We start from the raw sequence: 23,679 nt of genomic DNA on the forward strand, positions 1-23,679 counted from the left end.
AAATATTAATCGCTTGAGCTTCAACCTTTACCAGTGATTTACGGAACGTTTTCGCGCAGTTTGTGCGCAAATAAAGTGTGTAAAGAGTATTTGTACAATGAAACAACATAGGAAGTCAGCTGATGATTTGTACAGCCATAAGTGTAATGTTTTATGAGTTGTGTGGTACCCGGCATCTGCCCAATCGTTCGATCATGGCTCAATGAAATCTCTAGACTACTGGTTCCAACCGACTACCGGTAATCAATCTTTGGACGTTTTATGTGTGTAATTTATTCAGTTTGGTGTCTTTTCCATGAACTTGTGGTTCGATTTTGGACATCTTTACAGGAGTGCTTAATTTGCCAGTGTTCTATTTAATCACACAAACTATCGTAAGTTTGTAATCTTTCTTCAGGTAATCGCAAGCTTTTATCATCCTACCTTGTTACCTCTACCCCTTAGTCAAACTTCTTTATTTTGAACTTGTAGAATGTTTGGAAAACGCCCATCGGATAACACACTTCAGACGCCGAACGATGGAAGCGCACCTGGACCAAGTAAAAAAACCAAAGCAGACCCCAAGCGACGAACGTTGCAATGCTTCACTCACGGTATAGCGTATCAGGTGAAGCTTCTGGTGCTTTTCACACAAACGCTAAACAGACAGATGCAACAAGATAAATCCATTTTTTGCAACCTAAAAAGTGAGGATCCCGAAGGAGGCAAATTTGATGATTTATTATTTGAGTATGAGTATGGCGATCAGAAAGGGAATTTCTTCTTCCAAGCCAAACACAAAGCAGACCCCAACCAGTACCAGATAACGCTGAATGACCTAATAACGACGAGGCAAAACGACGCACCCTTTGCAATTGCTCCCCTCTTTCAAAGTTTTTACGATAAGCTACAGCATGGTAGCGATGATGTAGAGCCTGTGCTTATGCTCTGCACAAACGCCGATCGATCGCCGGAGGTACAGGAGTTAACGAAACCTTACACGTTCGCTTTCAAATGGTTAGAGGAAACATTCGGTTCGATCGCGGACTCAAACACGAGCTTCAGTCAAATTGATCTAGACAAATTTAAACAACTTAACAAATATACACAATTCTATCGCTCGTTAAGTGAATGTTCCGAATGCATGCGTCTCGCTGGTGCACTGGCGGATGCAATTTATAATCGCAAACCAGCTACCCTCAAAGATCCACTGTTCAGCAAGTATTGCAAAGCCATAGTGGAGAATATCGTTGATGTTAGCAGGAGCATAAAAAAAGATTCCTACAAAATTAAGACTCAATTTTTTAATTCAAACGATCTGTTCCTGGAACAGTTCAAGCAGCAGTACGAACAACTGGATGGAAAAGTTGATGCTCTAAAGGACGCAGAAGACAAAGGCATATGCTGCTCGAAAGGATTTATTGATCGTGGCAGTGACAGGTTCGATTACAGCAGCAATTCATACTTACCCGTTGATACGGTATCAAATGCGCTGGTGGAAAAGTTTTTCCAATCATTCGTTCTCATCACTGGCACGCTGAATGAGGTACAGCTGACGGAGGAGTGCAAAAAACAGTTCGAAAGTGTCTCAATGGTGGAAGGCGGCTGTGCGCATGGTATGGTGTTTGAAGAACTATTCAACTACGTAAAGGACCCGGATCCGGAACCTCTGGAGAATGAGCAGATTGAACGGATTTGGAAAACAACATTTTATCAGCTGCAATTTCTTCAGCTGAAAGGATTCACCGTGAGCCGTCAACAGGAGCTTGAGAAGTTGGGTCTTCGTCTGCAGGAGTCAAAGGTGAAGGCGACTCCGCTATATCAAGAGCTTCTGGCTCGCATGTCATCAAATAGCAGTCCGAGCGTTAAGGAGCACGCTTACGATACGTTGGTAGTGCATGAAATAATCAAAGCTGGTTTGACGGAAATTCGAAACCCATTTGAATTCCTTATCATCCAGGAAAGCACGTTCGAACAATGGCAGGACACGGTAGAGAGTGTGCTATATTGGTTGACTGCTCCACTTGTACTGATCGTAGAAGTCCAGAACGAGTCAAAAAAGCATGAGCTGGTGAAAGTTCTTAAAAAAGTTAAACCCAAGCAAACACATTCCAGGATGATCATAATATTAAGTCCAGCTACCGTAATCAGCCAGGGGAATATTAACGTAAGCTGCTTAAGTGATCAATCTTATGCAGTACTTGATCAACGTCAGTTAACACTCCATGGAACGATCGTATCGGTACGTGATCTAATCAGGGATATGGACAAACTATCGTTTTTAATTTACTTGCTCAGTTTGAAAGAGCTTTCGTTAAGCTTAAATCAGGAGCGCTTCTCTACATTGAAGGATAAATATGTAACGCGAGGATTGATACAGGATGATAACCCTAACGAGATCGATCTGAATGAGGTGGAAAGTAAAAGGATAGTCATTTTAGACGCTCCAGGAAATGGCAAATCTTCGTATATCTCCTGGTTGGCGCAGCACCTTGAAACGAAAAACTCTGAACAGTGGATTTTACGATTCAATGCAATTGAATATTCCTATGATCTAAATGAAATTGCGAAAGAATGTGAGACTAACGCGATGACTGAATTGCGTGCAGTGCAAATTCTATTCCAGTTCGCTTACATGACCGCACAGCTAGGCAACATTCACCAAAGCTCGGATGTGACGACGAAGTCCCAACGACAGACAGCCAAAAGCTGCGCAGAAGCATTGCGCATTGAAAATGGTGCATTTGTACTAGATGAAACGAAAGCGGTCGCATTTTCCCACGAGCAACTAACACTGTTGAGACTGTTCGTTTCCAAACTAAACGGACGAAATATGATTATTTTCTTCGATGGGTTTGATGAAGTTTCTCCCAATTATGAAACTGTTGCATTGTCACTGCTTTCCATGCTGGATCGTCTTGATGGGATCAGTAGGATGTGGATCGCAAGCCGTCCATACAAGTTGAAGGCCAAATTCAAACAAGCATTGCGAGATGTTTGCTTTCTGCAGGTTGGAAAGTTTTCAGAGGAGGTTCAGCTAACATACTTGAAAAATAGGCTGCGAAGGATAACACCTTATACGGATGAGAATAAAGTAACGAGAAGTAAACTAATGGAACTGTCCTTCAAATTCCTTACAACTATTGAAGATTATATAAGAGAGCTTCGTCAGCAGTTCCTATTTTTTGAAATGATGTTTGAGGTGTTGATAAAAGATTACTTCTGCCCCGCGACTTTAACGCTTCAGATCGATGTTTTGCACGGCTATATGAAAGGCATGGAGCTAACACAGCTAATAGAAAGATTCATCAAGCTGAAACTAGAAATCGTCGATACAAGTAAAATGGGCTTGGCCTCAGCGGGTGCTGCTACCGTCGAGGCACAGAATCGTGCAGCAAAACGGGCGCACGAAGCTCTTCAGGGGCACATGGCGTTGGGATATTATGTATTCGCACACTTCTATTTGAGCAAACGGGTAATAGATCCGCAAGACAGTGAGTTTGATGCGGATGCACTCACGAAAGCGAAGGAATATATGCAGGAGTTGCAGACTGCGAACGAAAAGACGGGCCTGGTAGAGCGCATCGTCGACGATCGTCCAATATTTGTGCATCGTATAATTGAGGAATATTTCGCCATGCGGCATCTGTTCGAAGGTAGAGCGAAAGAGTCGAATACGCGCCATGTACGTTTATTTTACGCAGAGCTACGTAAGTTTAATTTTAACTGGAGCTACGGTGATATGATGGACAGATTCTCGATTATGGATGGCAACAATGTGTTACCGCTCCATTTGACAGTGCTCGAAACGGACGGAAGAGCGATCAAGCGAATCCTGGACACGGATCCAGACGCCATCGAGAAGCGAGACGCATTCGGGCGAACCGCACTCCATTTGGCCATGTTTCGGCTGGCAATTCACCAACATAGGCCCATTTTAGAGCAGATGATCGCATTGGCTGCGGAACGTCATTGCATTCAGGTGCAGGACACTCTGTTTGGCTGGCAGGCGATAGATTACGCACTGATGGTAGAAAGCTTGGAGATGGTTCGAGCCTTGAGTTTAAAACAAGGCTTCTTGAAGGATACTGTTGATTCGCGGCTGGTGTTGGCGTTGAAAATATTAAACACATTGGCGTTGCGCTGCAATGATGGCGAACTAGAGCAACATATTCTGTGCCCACTGTTATCGAACAACTATTTGCGTCCCTATTGCCTACACGAGTGGCATGATAAGGCCCCCGAGACAGCTGAATATGCGGGTGCCACGTACTGCCTGCTTGATGCATGGCGTTTCCTACCCGAACCCAGCTGGGTTGTTCAGTTCAAAGGGCAAAGTGATAACAGTAATTCGAGTTTAAAGCGGCTAGTGGCGAATTTTTCCGAAACGTTTATGTCCCGTAATAGGCTATTTTTTGTGTGTCGCGAACATATGGGACTGATGGCAAGGTTCGAAAAGATGTCTGAGATGCCGCCCAAATACATCGACATACGCGTCTACGTCGATGAGCCTAGTCTAATTGGCGACCTGCGTGGGCTGGACTCTACCGTTGTGAATGGTGCTTTGACCCGTTTAAAGAATAGAGCGTTAACGAATCGGGTAGTACACGTTTTGCTAGTGTTATTTTATGGTTCTGAAGATGATGATACGCTCGCATAACAGAGCGATCCTCTTTCCAGATGCAGACTTTCAAGACTTATTAGTACCACGCAGCTAGATAGTCAGTCTTTGCTAGAAAGGAATGGTCCATATGAGACTTGAACTCATGACCCTGCGAGGTGCTCCTGCCTATTTTCCCACATCTGGTACAGCTTCTTCCAGCCGTCCTTAAGAGGCTTCAGACGCTCGCGCAAAAATTTGTCCTGCTGATATTCGGACGTCAAGCCCTCGCCGAAGTCCATCAAGACTTCTTGTAGTCTTCAGTAAAGTTGTCGATCTCCTTATTGGCTTTCTCGATCTCCTATATGGTCTTTGTTTGCACAGTTGTGACACTTTCCGGTTCTATTTCTTACTCGAATGTCTCCAACGAATGCATATTTTAATTCGGTAGTCCTTTTTCATATGGTCTTTGTTTGCACAGTTGTGACACTTTCCGGTTCTATTTCTTACTCGAATGTCTCCAACGAATGCAGTAGGCTTCTCTTTGAAATTTTCCTTTCTATTCTAGCGTTTACATTCGTCGCCTAGCAACCAAGTCTTCATCAACTTATAAGTTAGTTCAGATTCGGCTAGGATTTCCCATGCAGTCATCAGGGGGTCGTAGGTTACCGGAAGAATTAACCTTAAGCCCAAGCAGACTATGCTGCCGTATTAGGTCCTCAAGTTGTTGAAGGTTGAAGGTTTAAGACGAGCGATTTGGTTCCTTGCCATCTGCTTTTCCGAGGTCTTCTTGGCAAATGTATTTTTTGAGAACATTCCACATATCCTTCGTCATGGCCATCTTCTGAATATGTCCCAAGTACTTACCAAAGATTAAACTCGCCAGCATTGACTTGGCCTTGGCGTCCCTTGCTGCTAACTTGGTCACTTCACTAGCCGCTTCTGAAACATCCTTCACTACAGCGTCCCACACCTTCGAGGTTTCGGAAAATATAGAATTCCGTTAACTGCCACTTATTGCTGCTTGCCTGGACCGTACCTAAAGAGATCCACGCTTTTTGGTTGCTTTGTTAAGACTGTCTATTACATTATGCTATTACAGCCTACTAAGATCGGCTGTACTATTCGCGATTACTAGAGGAGTTGCTACTGTAGTAGGAGTTGCCGGATGTCCAGGTGCAAACATTTCATTCGCCAAAGTAAATACATTGATACAATAAGAATCCCCTAGCACTAAATTCTGGAAATAACAACACACACTTAACGGTTATTATTAGTAGAAAAGCTTTTATTTTGCTTAAAATGTTTCGAATAATGTTTCATACGATATTCGAATAATGGTTCATACCTTCAGTAAATATCATAACATAGCTGTATTAAAATCTCAAGTCTCCTGTCTTTTTTACGCCGTTGAACCTTCTTCCTGCGATGGTTTCAATACAATACAACAGTACACTCGCAGAGTAAAGAGGCACCCGATGTATAGAGCCGTTTAAAAAAGCGATACAACAACTAAATATACTTTACACGTGAGCATTAAGGTTTAAAAGCTATATACCGCACTGTTAGCTATCGCTGCCGGTTGCTGTTCTCCCGAAACTGCTGCTGACACAACAAGGACTTACATATGCTGACGAAAGGCTAAATTACACATAAGGCGCATCCGTTTCCGTTCAGGCCACATTCGTTTGCAACAATCTTAAGCTAAAGCTAAACTGCCGGCAACCATCAGCTCATCCGGTTGCATACACACTTTGTGCATCGTAATCTGGTGCCATTAGACTCCGTTTCTCTTTTGTTAGTACAACTGGCCACTTGCACTACTAAAATACTGCTTTTTACGTTGTAAAATAAAAACCGACCCTTTTACAATCACAACTTCTGAACACGCTTCTCATGCGGGAAACGGTTTTACCAATTTCCTGCGCTTTCTCACACCATCGCTTGACGATAAAAGCTTACGGCAACTATGGAACGTGTCGGGACCGAGCTGTGCTGCTTCACGCACGGCCCCAACGGCGGGGAATGTGTAGCACGGGGAAAAGAGAGTTTTAGAGAGATTTCGAGACGGGGTGGGAGAGGGCGATTTTCCTTTTTTTTGTTTCATGTGTCGCGCGCACCTTGAGAGATTTGGGCGAGATCGGAACAGCGGAATTGCTGGTGCGCTTCCCGCTTCAATTCCAGTTCCATCCGCGGACGGGCAGATGCACGATGCGGTGCTAGATCTGCTACCTATCGGCGCTGCCCTCCTTCACGTTGACCACGATCACGTTTTCGTCCGCCGCATCGGACAGATAAAATCATAAGGTCGTGTCGACATTGCTGTTACTGTCTGACGTTGGGCCATCGGGCGTGTTTTGCGGTGGTTTCTTCTCCGAACCCTCCAGATCGCCCGTGCTGCGGGTCAGCTCGTCGAGCAGCATGTCGGTATCGATCAGCCCCAGCACCGCTTGCTTGCTGATCGAGCGTGCCAGCAGCCGCGTTTTGCGCTCCAGCTGCTCCTTCTCCGTCTCCTCGCTGTTGAACGTCGTCGTGACGCGGTCCGTTTCATCCATCATGCCCTGCAGTGCCGTCGAGGACGCTACCATCGGCACGGCGTCCGGATCGGTCGGACTCAGCGGGACATAGTTGTGCTCGAAGCGTCCCGTTTCGGGCGCGGAGGCGGAAAGCATTGCGTCCCCACCACACGGTGGCGTTAGCTGCGAATGGTGGAACCCGTGGGCGACGGACGATTGCGTACGATTGTACGCCTGCTGCGGCACATCGACCGGTTCACTCGGTTTCGGCGGTCCGTGCTCGAACAGACTGGCTGCGGTTGGGCGGGAATCGTTGTTGCCCTGCATCGACGTAATGGTCAGCTGCTCGTCCACCTCCTCGATCACCTGGTCGGTGATGCGCATGCTGCCCATCGCCCGGTCCGGTATGCGTCCACCGGCCAGATTGTTCGAGCTGGCCGAGCCGGGGAACTTGAATGGGACCGAACCGGCCGCGTCCGGGGTCGCACTGTTCGGGCGGCTCGATTCGTCCTTGCTGAAGAACCGCTTCAGCGCCGAGGTGACCGTGTTGACGCGGGACATCGTACCCGCCACGCTGGCCAGACTGGTGGCTGAGCTGCCACCGCGGTAGATCGGTTTATCGGACGTGTTAAAGTGAATGCCGCTCACGTTATCATCCATCTGGGAGTTGTAAGAAACGTTTGTAAGTAAAATCGATCGAGTCAAATGTTAATGTAGAATCAGAAAGTGAATCTGTTCGGAATGGTTTTAGCTCCAGCATGGCAACAATGTCTAAAGGAGAATACTTCGTTAAAATAGTATAAAAGAATAGTACCCCTCGATGTATGCAATTTGTCTATCAATTAACCATGAATGTTATGCAATGTGCATTACACGTTACACCATTTAAATGGTTTTTTACAGCTTATTAGTCCCTTTCTAGACAAAATTGCTTTGAGCGGCCTCTTCAGAAACCATTCCCGAACGTGTCCACTCTCTGAATGTTATAGGTTAAGACATGATTAGTAGTGCAGCAGGATAGTATGCATTTAAGGGAATTTTAAAGGAACCAAAGGTGAGTAGGATAGGACGACAGAAAGAACCTTATGTCACACACCGATGTTAAGTAGTTGCTTGACGTTATGTTAAGAAAGAAATAAACAGTCCGCATGTACTAAAAAGGGCCTATGCTTTAACTTATTGAAAAGGGAGCTGTCGGGAAGATTGGAAAGAAATTCTAAAGTATACAATTTCTATGGTAAGTATAGAAAAATGTTGTACGAAAAGCTCTAAAACTGGCGGCTCTAGAAGACCCACAAATTTGTCACAACAAATTTTGGTGACATTTTTCGCCTGTCAATTCTTCTTTAATTTAGAAGAAAACAATGGCTAACTTCAAGCGTGGCATCGCAAAAAGCGAGCGTTGATTTTATGTAATAAAAACTACAAATCCGCTACAAGCACGGTTGTTCTAGAGTTTGTACTAAAATTAAATGTTTTTAGTACAAAGATTTCGCAGAAAATTTGACGCGAAAATTATTGGATTGTCTAGATTCAGTACAAATTGAAGAATTTTTAGTTTGAGTTTTTAGTACAATGAGCCTGTTATATCCTCTAAGTAAGCAGAGCAAGTTCTAAAGATAAGTTATCGGAATTTGTCTTTCAAATAAACGTTAGTAAGATTTAGTTATACTACTCAACTGCCTTATTAGCTCTCCCTCTATTACCAGTAGTGACATAAGTGTCTATCTGCAGTGGAGGAGCTTGATAGAAAGGTGCTGTCCCGATTAGTAAGCGAGTGCAATCGAATTATTGGTCTGTCCACTACGAGCCATACCGCGAGCGTACGGCACTTGCATTTGTTAATTTTCTTACGAGCAGAACATTTTTGAGGACGACCAACCACCGCCGTGTGTTACCGGTTGCCCGCACATGGAGCCGGGCTAAAGAAGCACACGTTGGGTTTGGTGCGTGCGAGAGCGTTATCGACCCAACCGCCACAAACTAGATGAAAATACGTGAACGAAAAGAGCTTTTGTTGTTGTTGAAAAAGAGGTAAAGTGCCATCACCGAGGAATACCAGTGAGTAGCCGATCCGTTCGGTTAAAACCAACCGGAACCGATCTCGTGCGGGAGCGCACAGGCATCGTAAGAACGCGCAATCGCACTCGTTTGCTAACCTCGTCGTCGTTGGGATTCGCGGGGAAGTTATACTCAACCGGTTGGTTCTGTTTACCGACCATTTCGTCGATCCGGACCGCCGTCGGCACGACCGGGATCACTTCCGCCTCGCGCTTCTTCACCACGATGTCGGCGGTCGACGGTTGCGGCGGTTCCTCCCGTATCTCCGCCGACGCGACCGTGTGCGGCAGCTCGGTTGGGAAGATCTCGTCCCAGTACTGGTCCTTCAGCAGCTCCGGATGCTCGTGGTGCATTTCGTCCACGATCAGGTACGACACCTGCAGGTTCCGGTCGACCATCCAGTTCACCTCGAAGTCGTCGTCGTCCTCGCCGAACGGGTTGATGAGCGATTCGGCCACCTTCAGCCAGCCCATGTAGAAGAAAAACTGCAGCGTGGTAAAGATCGGAAAGTACTGATCGATCTTGTTCACCACACCCTCGCCCAGCTCCTTCGTTTCCACCCACTGCTGGCCCATGACGGAGGTAAGGAAGTAGCTGTACACCGCCAGCGTTACCACCTGCGTGTACACCAGCGGCACACTGATCGTGTCGTACGAGATCAGCAGCCCGCACTGCCCGCGGAACTTGTTCAGCTCGTCGATGATCGTTTTGGACGCGAAATCGTCCCGACAGCGGCCCTCCTTGCGGGCGCGCGTCACAATACTGGCCGCCCAAACGATCGGCAACCAGTGCTTGGAGTGGCGCGGGAACTTCTGGTTCAGATGGGACATGATGTTGTGCTCGTTCTCGTTCAACAGACCAGCTTCCACGAGATGCTCGATCGTGGGGAAGCGTTTCTTGACTCGCGGCGAAATGTTGGTCAGCACCATCGTGAGACAAAGGCAGACGTAGCGCATTATGGTACGGCGCATCACGCGGCCTCGCTCATCCTGCAATCAAAGAGAAAGCGATTAACAGGGATCGAACGTAATCTCGGGTATCGTAGTGGGGCGTCATCCCCAAAATGATAGGTAAATATTGAACCACAATTAGCGTGACAATGTCCGGCCGCTAATGTCCTGCTATAATAACATCAAATCGTAATCGGATATCCTTTTTGACTGTTTTTTTCCCCTACTAATGATACCGAAACCATCCACAGTCCATACTCCGACAGGGTCAATGGCCTACGCAACAATAAACCCACCCCCGCAATCCTAATTGCTTTCTAAACGGTGCCAAGAGCCACGTTACAACCCGCTGTTGATATTGTCCTTATTTTTGCCACCACGCTCGCGACAGCTGTTTTTGACGCACAGCCACCAACACTCGAACCGGGAATCGAATGAACAAATATTGCCAACCCCACCGTGCCACAAGTTAACCCCTTGCCCACACGAGAAGCGGACGACGGGTGGGGCGTAAATTATCGATTCGAAGCTCATGAATGTGGGAGAAGCGTGGCGCCCGCTGGACTGTGAGGCAAATCTTGCTTCCTGCGCCCGGCGGCCGCGGCGTATACCGTACCTGACCGTGAATGTTGGCACTGACGAAGACGGCAATCGGGTCCGGCCAGGGTATGCTGGTGTACTGGTTCCACCAGCGCGTCATCACGATGGTGACGTAGAAGCCGAGCACGAACGAAAGCGGTATCAGGTTGCTGTATGTCGCACAGTACTTGACAATTTCCTCAAATATCCTAAAAATGGGGGACAGTGGAAAGGAAAGAACATTAGAATTGCGGAAAAATAGAGAAAAAAGGAGCAAATTGTGAGTCCGTACCGTTTCTGGTCCTCCGATAGCCCGAAGCGGTAGGTAATGTTGAGCACGTAGTATAGAAGCAGGAAACAGGTTAGGTCCAGCCATACTAGTTTGTAGATACTACCGCGCCATCTGCAATGTGCAAAGGAAAGAGTAGTAAAATGAGACATTTTAGAAATAAGTGAGTAATATCACACAGCTGTCAAGATCAACGCGACACAAATTGCAAAACCAACGAGGCAATAATTCGAATTCAATCGATTGCGTGACACATTTTCCCACACGATTTTCTCTCAGTTTTTCATTGATGCTTGTGCGGCAGTGAATCGCAATAAAGGTTCAACTTGATAAGGTCGTAGCAAATGCTGAGCAAGTCAGCTTGAGCAGTAATTTCTTGCTGAGGAATGCTATCCACAACAATGTAAACGATGTTATGGTCTCAGAAATGACGAGAAAGACCATGAATGGATCCCAAACTGGGAATGGTAAGACCTACATCGTCTGAACATGTATTGAAGACTTCAAGGATTATTAGGTAAACATACGTAACTCCACTAGTAGGGGATTAATTGGTTCTGCTTCAAATATTTGGCGCAGGATCCTAACTAGATCACCACATCCCCAGTAGATCCTAATCCAAATAACTCTTCTAGAGCCCTCCCTGGAGCACTCATAACTGTTATTAGACTGTGTTAAGCCTATTTACCACTAGCTTAATTTTCGATTCTTAAGCACTCAGACTCAAACATTCTGAGTTTCTTCCTTATATTCCATGACCCATGTTAATACACATCGCCTAATATCATCCGGTGAACGATCTCCAAGATCATTGGTATCGTACTTCAAGATATGACTTCAAGCATATATATAAATCTCGAACAATCTCTTTAATTTGCATTAAAATCTACAAGGACGTAATCAGAATAGTTAATAAAGATTAATAGCATAACAACATGTATCAATCAAGAGATACGTGAATCTTTAGCGGTATCGAACTGTTTGGAGATACATGAAGCGTTGGAAATTATATTCTAGAAGATGAATAGATCTTTGTAGATTCATGAATCTTTTGGAAACAGTATTAGATCCCCAATCTTCAAGAATCTTTGGAGATTAATGATTCTAAAAGTTAGAAAATCAGATTTAAAAATTCACCTTAAATATTTAGATTGATGTATCTGAATCAAAAACTAAATCCACGATTCACTTTTGCTCTTGAAGGGGACATTCAATTCAACCATAAGATTTAAGAACCTAAGCTTGGAAAAATGGATGGGACATGTAGGAAATGTCATATTTATAATTTTATCATTTTTATCAAATTAAAATGTAATATTTGTCTGTACAATGAGAAACATTCAATGGAATCACACTTGCACATGACGTTTGTCAAACATCATAGTGTGAATAAGGTGTGCTGAATATATTAAATAAAACTAAACGCAAACTAACTCTCCAGGAGGATTTGACAAAAGCTTCTAATGCCCTTTCCCACTGCCATTTCCATAACAACTACCTTAATGGGAACATTGCACTGCCTACTACTTGCTACATTGGCCAGCGGCTATACCACACTACGTGCGTGCGTCCCGGCAACAACGAACAGAAAAAACAGCAACAACAAATAACCAACTTCCCCAGTTGCGTGCGTGTGACATAATGGCCACACCGGGCACGAGCTTTTTCGGACGAGCCCTCCCCAACAAGCTTCCAACAACATTTTCCCATACTTTGAAGGCCTCCATCACCAAAACCAAAGGCCTAGTGAGTATTGGTCTCAGCAAAAAACAAACCGGTTTGCTGGGGGGGTTCAAATGACCGGTGCTCTGCTACTATCGACGGCAGCGAAACAAAAAAAAAACCGTTCTCCTACACGAGGCCAATTAAAGCAATGTGGCCAAGGTTAGCGTGAGATGAGGATTCCATTCCTTCTTCGAGCGTAAGCCAGCGTTCGGCTAGAGACAGAGAGTGCTAAAAATTGACGATTGGGGAATTAAAATCAGTTTTTGAGAAGGAAACGGAGCATCTGAGTGATTGGTAGGATGAATCTTATCAGTAAAAAAATGAAGCAAACCCCTTCCAGAGAATTGATTTCGCTCGCGAGTGACCTACAGAGCATTAATCATGACATTTTGGGTATTTTGTGCTGGAAATCCCAAGCATCGTAACCTTGCAAGCTTTGCTAAGAAGGAAATGAAAGCCTTGAAGCAACGTTACAATTCGCACCGGTGGGAACAGTAGCTTGATCTTGCCCGTGTCCATTGTTTGCTCTCACAGCACTCTGCTGTAGTATAGTAGTGAGTCAACGAAATCAGATTATATCATAATTGCGCAAGAAAAAGATGGTTCTCTGCAAGCATCATAAAACCTAATTTAACCAAGGACAAAACAAAACAAACATTTATTGTACTGCTTATCTAAAACCATGACTCACAACCTAGAGACAAATTCCTGAAGCCCTTACACGGTCTGGTTAAATTCGGGGAAACTACCAAAACCGCCGAATGATAAGAACGTGCCTCAAGAAAGATATCACAGCGACCTGTTGTCCGTCAACAGAAAAATGTGGTCGTCGCCAAGTCTACTTTTGTTAATTTCCCAAAAAAAGCATACCTGATAAGCGAACACACACAAATAGGGTCGTCATTAGCGAAAAAGGTGATAAAAATAATAGTCATTAATTACTGAACGTGTGTTGCAGCAAGTCAATCTTAATTGACACGCTGTTGTCAAAATGAATTGAAGTGTATTAATATGATGTTACTGAACAATGGAGTAGACGATAAAAAAACGACAACAAAAAAAGCATTGATTAAAATATGCTAATATCATTTAGCAACATGTTACGCAGATAGAGGCAACTTCCCAGAGTGCTCGCAACCCATGCGTAATGCATTAAGTTGACAATGTCGACGACGCGAATGATGTCATCTCCGTCAAGAATTTGACGATAATGTGTGTGGCTCTACCGTGTCAAAAAGGATTCATTCTGCTTGTCTGCACACAGCAAGAAGAGCAGAAAGGAGTGCATCGATTGCGCATTAGGTGCATTATGCAGATAAGATTGATATTGAATAATGAGAGCCACACCGTCAGCAACAGGTTGGTAGCAACGATGTTGTACCAAGCCAAAAATATAGTTGGTGAGTCAGTTCCGTTTCTTAGCATAACGCTCATCCTAGAACTGAAGATGGCATTGCGTTGGTGAGAAACATTGCCCAAAGGGTCTAATTTTCACACCTCCGATCTGGTCCGGGAGTGCGATGAGTAGCGGAAAACGTGCTCCGGCGGGTGATAATTGCACATGAAGTGTCTGCAGTTGCGTTGCCCTTGCTGTCCCTGTCAATAATCGCTGGAACACTTTCGTCCACCGATTGAGCATAAGCTAACATAAATGTTTGATTTACTGATAGCAACAACACCAAACACTGATAAGACAAAGGGTAGTAACAAAGTGTCTTTTAACTTACCTTACAAGAAGCTTCAGGAAGCAGCCGAAACCACGGCAGGTGGCCACTTCCGCCGTGTAGGTGACCGTCATGGTGAGGGGAGTTTGTAGGTTTTTTTCCTTATTCTATTTGCTACTTTATAACTGCTTCTCCGGCACCACAAACACTGGCGGCACTTTGGTTTGTATGATCGCGCTTCAAATACAGGGGACGCCGGCGAGATCGATTGACACTGAGTTATGATACATTTACATTTCTTGGTATAAAAATAAAACCTTCAAAAAAGGAACACTTTTTCACTGTGGTGTATTCTGCAGAAATTATAAATAAAATTATTATTAAATGAATTAACCACCGACACTAATTCTTATTCAAAAGAAGCACATTCAAAGCCACTCGATGTTAATTTTGATTCACTTGCTTCATTCTTTTTGTGTGTGCTTTCGTTCAAAACTTTGTATGATTCACCACACCAACAAGCAAGGGAACGCGCACCGTTTGACGATCCTTTACTCGACCGTGTCTGTCTACGACTGTGCGACGTGCTCTTCCGGTCCCGGCATGCCTTTAGGTAGACTGGGGCTCGGGGTATGTTCGTGCTTCATCATCGGCCTCTCCCCCACGCCTCCCAAAACGAAACTCTTCGCACATTCGTTTCATTTCCTCTGAGACGAGAGTGGACCACTGTAGGATTGGGGGGTAGACTGGGGCAAAAATAGCAAAAGTACCAATTTTAACGAGCACAGTGATATGATGTCGGCCAATTCGGCAAATAGTCCGGCAAATAGGTGTGGCACAGAGATCAGGTCAGTTCTGTTGGAGGCTCACAGGACTCAGTGGGACAAGACGTCAGTCAAATGAGACATAAAAAAGGTGCAGTCAGGGGCTGTAGAAGAATTTCAAATGGCATTTAACCATAAACGAAGAGTAATTTAATTTATAGTAAGTTGTTGGGTTTATGTCATGTAATTCGAATGAATACCAAAATATGGTTTTTTTCTACTTTTGTATAATTATATCCCAAAAAGAGAAGGATTAATATTACAGAATTAACAAATATAGATACAAAATAAATTGTGAATTGTAAAAACGCTTTAATATGTAAAAATACATGAAGTAACGTGTATCAACTGATTGATCGTTTGGTGCCGTGACCAGGAGCAGGTTTACAATACATAGCTCACTGTTAGTATTTCTTGTTTTATATCTCTCATTGTAGTCTCCTAGTCATTGCAAGCCTTCATAACAATTATCAAAAATGTAAAACAAAAACCAAAACAAAAAACTCAAACAAATTGTATACATGCTGAGTGATTTTTTTAAATAGAGAAATATATTTTAGTTTAATGTGAAAATAAAAAAAGATATTTTAGTGTTGCCCAGTTCAAGGGGTTTAAATTGAATATAACAAAAAAAATCAATGCGTAAACGTATTTATTTAAACTTATTTGTACTGAGCTTCAAACCAATTGGCCTCTTTCGCTTATTTTAATAAAAAAATAAATGTAATCTTAAAATTTCAAATAAAATCAAATCTAACATTCTTTTTTTAACATACTGAAAAATGGCATTTGAAATCTATTGAAATAAAAATATTTTACAAATAAGTCAAACACTTCATAACATTTGTTTCAAAACATCAGATTTTTATAGCTTCAGACTTTAGGCAATTTTATATTTGTCAACATCAATTACAAAATAAATTCATCATAAAAGGAACTCCCATCCATCTACCTTCATTTACACACAGATTAGTCAAGTGCTGATCAAAAACGAACAAACAAATCACCCAAAATCGTCCAACAGACCAATCCAGCACCTTCACGGCATACAAACGCACACACACACAACACGTATCCAATTGTTGACCTACGCTGAGCATAAATAGCTTAATGAATGAAACCCGGCGACAAAAACGATTCATGTTTTCGGGAAGGGGTTAACATTGGGCGTTCGTTCGTTCTTTCGATTCCCCCATGACCTCGTGTTCCACCACCAAAAAAAAGTGAACCAAATTTCTGTTGAACGACTAAAAGCCACAAAACCTTAGTCAGTCCTTCAAAGGGATCAAAAGAGAAAGGAGAAATAGAAGAATGACTTGCTCGTTATGACGTGTGTGTGTATAAACAGTCCAAGAGAATATGTTTTTTTTTACCACAATAATACAAGACTGCCGATGATAGCAATATGGCAAAAGGGTATCATTTTCCTCTACTGCCAACAATTGAAAACTAATCCAAAGGAGTGACTTTCCACACGTGCTCGGGAAAAATTGCCCCAATCACTCTGCAAACGCCCATTGGCTTCAAAAAGAAAACCCTCCTTCCGGTAATTCACGGCAAGGAAATTGCAAAATACACCCTTTGAATACCACCCACCCACAAATGGTAATGATTATTCATCAAATTTACCCCCCTCTTCTTACTCGCAAACCCGAGCAAAGTGGAGGCGTTGTTACTGGATTCATACAAACTGCCTTATTTGCTCTTTTAGAGGAAGAAAAACAAAAACATACACGTCACTACTGAGGCTTCGTGTATCCATTTGTCACAACTTCAATTTGAGTTGTTTGTCACGAAAACTGCTGCTGATGATGATGATGATGACCAACGAGCGAAACTACCAGCGAGCAAATAGCACACTTCAATCTGGCCTGCACCAGCCTGCTTCGACCGTCTATCATCCGATGCTATGACAACGTGATTCATTTCCTATCATCGTCAAACGCTTTCCTAATACACAGCACACTTCTTCACCATGTGCGAACAACTCGCTGCTGCGTTGATTGTGACCGCGCGAAAACCTCCCCACCCGGCGTCAATGATCGCGCGCGACAACAGAGTTCAAGGTCACGTGGTTTTGTGGCAGCATGGAGAGTAGTGATGGGTAATCCGGAGCGGAGTCATGGATCAACTCCGACTCCGGTGCGCATAATATGACTCCGGCTCCGGATCATAACTGAATTCGACTCCGGATCAGTCCGGATCAGTCCGGATCACTCCGGATCACTCCGGATCACTCCGGATCAGTCCGGATCAGTCCGGATCAGTCCGGATCAGTCCGGATCAGTCCGGATCAGTCCGGATTACTCCGGATCACTCCGGATCACTCCGGATCACTCCGGATCACTCCGGATCACTCCGGATCACTCCGGATCACTCCGGATCACTCCGGATCACTCCGGATCACTCCGGATCACTCCGGATCACTCCGGATCACTCCGGATCACTCCGGATCAGTTTTCGTATATTCGATGTACGACTTGAAAGTCAATGAACTCATCAAGAATTGTCTAAACGATAATTCCGGAGTGATCCGGAGTGATCCGGAGTGATCCGGAGTGATCCGAGGTGATCCGGAGTGATCCGGAGTGATCCGGAGTGATCCGGAGTGATCCGGAGTGATCCGGAGTAATCCGGACTGATCCGGACTGATCCGGACTGATCCGGACTGATCCGGACTGATCCGGACTGATCCGGACTGATCCGGACTGATCCGGACTGATCCGGACTGATCCGGACTGATCCGGACTGATCCGGACTGATCCGGACTGATCCGGACTCGGAGTCGATGAGTCCGAGGGTTTTCGCGAACGCACCCCCCCCCCCCCCCCCCCCCCCCGCTAAACAGTCCGGAGCAACTCCGAGTCCGACTCCGAGGGGTGCCGGAGTTGGATCAATCCGACTCCGGAAAAAAATTGTATTTACCCATCACTAATGGAGAGCGAGCGTTTTTATGATGCTTTACTGTGGGGGATGAGAGAATTAATCAATTCCGACAACCCCAAAAGTCCGGAATATGCTTGTGTGTGAGCGACAAATATAAAACATTATGTTGAGCGGATGTTACAAAATAACAAAAAAGCAAATTATTTTCAACTCTTGAATTTGTCCAAGGGTGCAAAAAATAAAGTCTAATGTCGCTTTATGTACCCCTCTGTCATACACTCTCTTACAGGGTTGTTCAGGAGTTCTCATAGCTGTGGGACATTTTATTGACTCTTTCTGAAGTGAAATGAACTAAATGTAATGGGAATTGCATTCTGTGGCACCCATGTTGGACACATCGAATTGGAATTTCCAACGATCCTGTCCTATAAGGATGGCATATAGTTCAATTTCCAACATATGAAGTTCACTTCCCATAAGAAAGAGTCAAGGAAGTGTGCCACAACTATGAGAACCCCTGGAAAACCCTTCTACTTCTACTGTAACTGAAATAGATCTCCCCCCGGGAGATTCCACACAGCATTCGCAATGCAACATAGCTGTTCTACGGCGATCGTAGAATTTATTAGAACGGTACCACCCCACCTTCCTCAGGAACTGCAGTGCAATTTTCCAGTAGTCGACAAACATTACCAGAGCCGAGAGCGAATGTGCTAGGTGCTGCTGCTGCAGTTGTTGCGCTATTCGCACGGGAATTCCACCCGGGCCAGTCATTCTGTTTCAATTAAATGGTGGGAAATAATTATCAACCAACCATTCGCTTCCCATTACAACCGCTCACAGATGACAGTGGCAGGCTCGTAACGATTGTATCTGTAGTTTGCAATAAATGTTAAAATTGCACTATAAAAAACTGTGCAGGAAGGCAAATGTTTGCTGATTTGAAAATTATTATAACAGACTGCTTCTTTTTGAAAACACTGGCACATATGCTGAAGCCTGTACGTAATTTATGGATAACTCCTTTTGCTCCAAGACGAGAATATCAATCCAGTCCAGAAGAACGATCCATTCCTTTTTCTATTTCTTCTTATTCTTCTTTCGCACAACAATCGTGATTAGTATAGCCTCGTCTAACTTCTTTTTAATTTGTTCGCATTTTTTGTGACTTGTTTTGGCGCTCATTTATTAGTTTACAAGGTCAAAGAACTAGTGATGGTAAATATGAAGTTTTCATCGGAATCGATTCCGGCTAGCTCCGAAGCTTTCTGGAATCAATAGTAGGTCCGGAATCAGTTTCTGGAATCGATTCCGGAATCGGTTCCAGAACTGGTTCTGGAATCGGTTTCAGAATCGGAATAGGGTCCGGAATCAGAATCGGCTTCTAAATCGGAGTCAGTTTCGGCATCTCCCATAAGAATAGGCGGTTGGGTCCAAAGATGCTACGTATTGATAGCCACAAATAATCCAAATTTACTTGTAAAAGATCCATTCTGATGGAGATTCATGGATTGATTTCGCTTCTAAAAATCCTTATTTCAATTCAAGAACTGATTCTCATTCCGGAGCTAATTCCGATTCTGAACAAGCCCATTCTGATTCCGTTTCTGGAGCAAATAGCAAATCCCAGGTCGATTCCGATTCGGGAGCTGATTGTGATTGCGGGGCCAATTACGATTCCGGAACCGATTCTGATTCTGAATCCAATTCCGATTCCGGATTCGATTCCGGATTCGTATTCGATTTAGCAGTCGATTCCGGAGTCCGCTCCCGAATTGGCATCGGAATCTGCTCTGGAACCAGAATCGATTCCAGCAACGGAATCGGCTCTGGAATTGATTGCAAACACGAAATCGGATTCGGGTAGGGTCTGACTGATTCCGAGCTCTCACCACTACAAAGAATCACTCACTCCTGATTTGTTCACTAATGTAAATCATCTCGTGTCATTAATCAGCTTACAGCATTGATCGTACAAATCAATTTGTTTTATTATTTGATAAACAAAGACTTTAAGTGTTGTATTTATCATGTGTTTTAAATACCTATAATAATGAATCTTAAAATTGTACTACTTGAGTGATTCTTAACAGGAATCAATTCAGCAGTGATTCATTTTGAGAACCTTTACTCTGAATATTTAGTTAGATCCTTTTATGCTTATCAGGAATAATTAATTGAGTGATTGTTTTTGAGAACTACGGCTGACAAAATATATGAATCTGTTCTTTGAATCATTCCTGTACATACTTCACGACCAATTCTTCTGATTCTTAATTAATGATTCTTCTGATTCGTGATTCTTTGCTACTTTACCGACTAAAGCTTCTAATGCTTTTTGAAATATGGCGATTTCTTCGACTTAGATTTGGCATGGGAGGTATAATTCCACATTTCACCATAAGATCTGTTGAACGCAGCTACACCCCTCATTTCCCTCGAGAGCGATTTGCGGAGCCATTATTAGGATCTAAATCACCCTTATCGAATGAATAAAACAGTCCCAGCTCGGCTCCACTTCAACACGCTAATTATCAGCTCAAACCACAAGCGCTTACACTTCGGTACACTTGCCGGTTGTCTCCTTAAGCAAGATGGTCCCCCCCTTTCCCCCCGCTCCCGAACGAAATGACCCATTAATGTCGAGTGCGCACGTTTGTGTATGCACCATTTACAATCACATTTGCACCGTTGCATGCGTACACACTTCCGCGCATTGCAGTCGGTGCATTCGCTCGCGACTGCTAAGCGCGCTAATCAATGTTTGACACATTCTGAAAAGAAACTGCACCGCAAAAACGCATCCCCGCCAAGGTACTTGGAAACGATTCGCTTCGATAGTTTTGCAAAAACACGCATGGTTGCCTGTTGTAGTAGCAGAGAAGATGGGTGAAATTATACGCCCGGCAGTGTTCGGACCAAGTGATGTTTATTTATAACAATTATCAGCGGATTTCGTACCGCAAAGAGACAGACAGACAGCTGGACGGCCAATTGCATCCACTAGTGACTGTTGAGGGCCACGCCAGTCGTCGCCGTCACCGTCTACCGGCATGTGCAAAAGCTGTGTGAGCTGCAGTTAAACGCAAAACAAAAACATACAAAAAACAACAAACCGCCAGTTTTATGACGATGTTTCGATGTTTGGGTCCCGCTTTGCCTTTGCTCTTTATGACCGCATGATGTATTTGTGCAGATCACCAGCTTCGTCGTTCCGGCGGTGACTCGACCGATCGCGAATGAGATTTTGAAAGAAACAAGAAGGAAACCGTTTTATTACCACAAGGGCTACAACAGTTTGTGCATGTACCATTTTAAAACACATGGGACCTTTTATTTTTTCATCAAAAACGCGTGGAAAGCAGGTTTATAACCGTTACATATTTAAACAAAGTGAAGGTTGTATTTCATGGACAGTGAATATGCTGGATAAAAGAGAGACTTTTGTAAGGCAAACAAAATTCAGTAAAGAAAATCGAATATTTTGAGTTTTATCTTAAGCTGGTGCTTCACTGCTCACACACACAAACACGAAACAGGTTACAAAGCATGGAAAAGAAAACGGCCAAGAGGCGCAATAACACACGATCGACTGATGATCTTTGCGCTTGAGGATCAGTAGAGCTCAACGAACGGACGGGCACGGAAGACCGCATCAACGCAAATCTTTCCGCACAAAGAACTTGCCTTTGTATATTCGGACAGTTGGCTGGGAGTTTTTTTTTATTGCATCAAAATGATTCTTAGATTCCATTCACTCTTTTTTCTTCTTTTCGCGGGACGAGATGGAACCGCTAAACGATGATGTCATCGGTCGCGGCGGTTTTTTCGCAGTTTTTAGATCACGTGCACGCGCGGTTTTATCATTGCCGTGATTTATCTTGCAAGTGCTGTGTTTTTTTTTCTATTCACATTTCATCTATACCGAGCTCAAATCCAACCGGCAAACACAGGTGACAGCCTCGTTACCGATGCGAGCGAATAAATCTATCAAGTTTCCACAAACACAAACGCAAACACTCTACGCACACTTTACAAGGGATTTGTTTTGCAGTTTAGATAAAGTAGCAAACAAATCTCTACACACAGCCCGTCAGACAAACAAACAACACTAACAGCAGCAGCACCATCACCACGGTGGCATTGGGAAAGGCATTTTCTCGGCATGCTAGATTTGATCACAGGATAAAACAAAGACCACACACTCACAAAAATCACCATTGCCTTCCTTATTTACCCCTGATAAGAACACTCCTTTCACTGTGATCTTTCTCAGCGTGTCCCTCCTTTCAGCTGGATAAATGCAACAAACGCACAGTGGAACGCAACGATGCAGAACGCTACATTCCGCGCCCCGACCTTTCACAACGTACCGCCACAATCCCGTCTCGCAGTAATACACCTCTACAAACACACACCGGCACGCCGACTTTCGTAGCGGCAGCGAAAACGCGATCCGATGCCCTTTGCTGCGTGCGGCCGAATGCGAAGCCGAACTGCGGTACCAGGACGCGGGCGCGCGCGGCAACCCGACAACCACACGAAATGAGTGACCGCTGCAGCGCGGAATCCGCATCACAGCGCGAACGGCAACCAGGAACTCAGCAGGCGTAGCCGTCAAATAAGCGTCCAATAGACGGGTTGACGTTTGCTGCCTCTTTTAAAACCCGGAAATAACAAAGCAAATAAGCTTTCTCACTCTGGCGCATTGAGATGATGAGTGACAGTGCGAGAAAGCACGAAAGAATGTTTATTCCTAGCTGTTTCTTGCTTTAGTTGCTGTACAGATTTGCGGATCTTTTCAAAAAGACTCGAATTTCAGTAACATATAAACATTTTTACACTAATTTCGAATAATCATAAATCAAATTTTGTGTATTTATTGATTTTATTTATTTTTTTACTATATTTACTTAATTCAACGCACAGTTCTGCCGTGGCTTTGTTTCATAAGGTACTTAAAAACACGACGACTTAAGCATTTGAATGAGTGGCCAAAGCAATTCAAAGATTTTAATCCACAACCAGGTTTTCAAACCTACCTAACTCTACATGCGTGCCAGTCTGGTGGTACATTCGTTATTTCGTACGATTTAAAAACATGCTTGTCATAGGTTCAAGCCTAAAATGGGCCGTGTCCCCATACGTACGACTGACTATCCTTCTATTATAATAAATAAGTCCCTGAAAACCAAGCTCATCAATGATACATGCAGGCCTTGACATACAACGATTGTTGTGCCAAATAAGAAGAAGAAGAAGAAAAAGAAGAAGAAGAAGAAGAAGAAGAAGAAGAAGAAGAAATCTTTATGTCTTATTCTGTTATGCAGTCAGAACTCAGGGATGGGACATCTTTAGGCCCGGGGTATATGACAGCTCGTCCATATGATTTGGCAACATATGTTCCCAAAACATTTTCAAACTCATGTCACGGGAACATTTTCGTTGCAAGAGAAAAAAAACACATCATTTCTAACGAATTATCTTGTAAAGACAAAAATGGCAATTTCTTGAACTCAAAACAATCAATCGTAGTTCGGTAAGTACGAACTGTATATGATCGGAATTAAAATTACACATGAATCTGTTCAACTCCTTGATTTTAT

General features: G+C 43.9%; 2 protein-coding genes across 4 annotated transcripts; one reads left to right on the forward strand and one right to left on the reverse strand.

Annotated features, from left to right (window-relative positions):
• The first annotated feature begins 289 nt into the window (after window positions 1–289).
• Window positions 290–5,849, forward strand: LOC120956365 (uncharacterized). The gene is made up of 2 exons (XM_049609138.1): window positions 290–397; window positions 472–5,849. The coding sequence occupies exon 2, from the start codon at window positions 473–475 to the stop codon at window positions 4,637–4,639; it is 4,167 nt and encodes a 1,388-aa protein (XP_049465095.1). The 5' UTR covers window positions 290–397; window position 472; the 3' UTR covers window positions 4,640–5,849.
• On the reverse strand, window positions 5,847–22,583 carry LOC120956364 (bestrophin-4-like). Of its 3 annotated transcripts, none has more exons than XM_049609159.1 (6): window positions 22,447–22,583; window positions 14,427–14,716; window positions 10,978–11,088; window positions 10,723–10,894; window positions 9,315–10,145; window positions 5,847–7,755 (listed from the first exon to the last, which is right to left on the reverse strand). In XM_049609159.1, the coding sequence occupies exons 2-6, from the start codon at window positions 14,495–14,497 to the stop codon at window positions 6,880–6,882; spliced, it is 2,061 nt and encodes a 686-aa protein (XP_049465116.1). In that variant the 5' UTR covers window positions 14,498–14,716; window positions 22,447–22,583; the 3' UTR covers window positions 5,847–6,879. The 3 variants fall into 3 exon arrangements, with proteins under 3 accessions (XP_049465116.1, XP_040233706.2, XP_049465115.1); XM_040377772.2 differs by having other exon boundaries at window positions 9,255–10,145; XM_049609158.1 differs by having other exon boundaries at window positions 9,255–10,145; window positions 22,311–22,583.
• Window positions 22,584–23,679: the final 1,096 nt, after the last annotated feature.

Source organism: Anopheles coluzzii, chromosome 3 (genome assembly GCF_943734685.1).
Source record: "Anopheles coluzzii chromosome 3, AcolN3, whole genome shotgun sequence".
NCBI lineage: Eukaryota > Metazoa > Arthropoda > Insecta > Diptera > Culicidae > Anopheles > Anopheles coluzzii.

Coding starts and splice junctions, on each gene's coding strand:
- LOC120956365 (XM_049609138.1), top strand. CDS start 473: ATGTTTGGAAAACGCCCATCGGATAACACACTTCAGACGCCGAACGAT.
- LOC120956364 (XM_040377772.2), bottom strand. CDS start 14,497: ATGACGGTCACCTACACGGCGGAAGTGGCCACCTGCCGTGGTTTCGGC. Junction 11,089..14,426: donor TTCCTGAAGCTTCTTGTAAG/GTAAGTTAAAAG, acceptor TGCACATTGCAG/ATGGCGCGGTAGTATCTACA. Junction 10,146..10,722: donor GTGCCAACATTCACGGTCAG/GTACGGTATACG, acceptor CTTTGATTGCAG/GATGAGCGAGGCCGCGTGAT.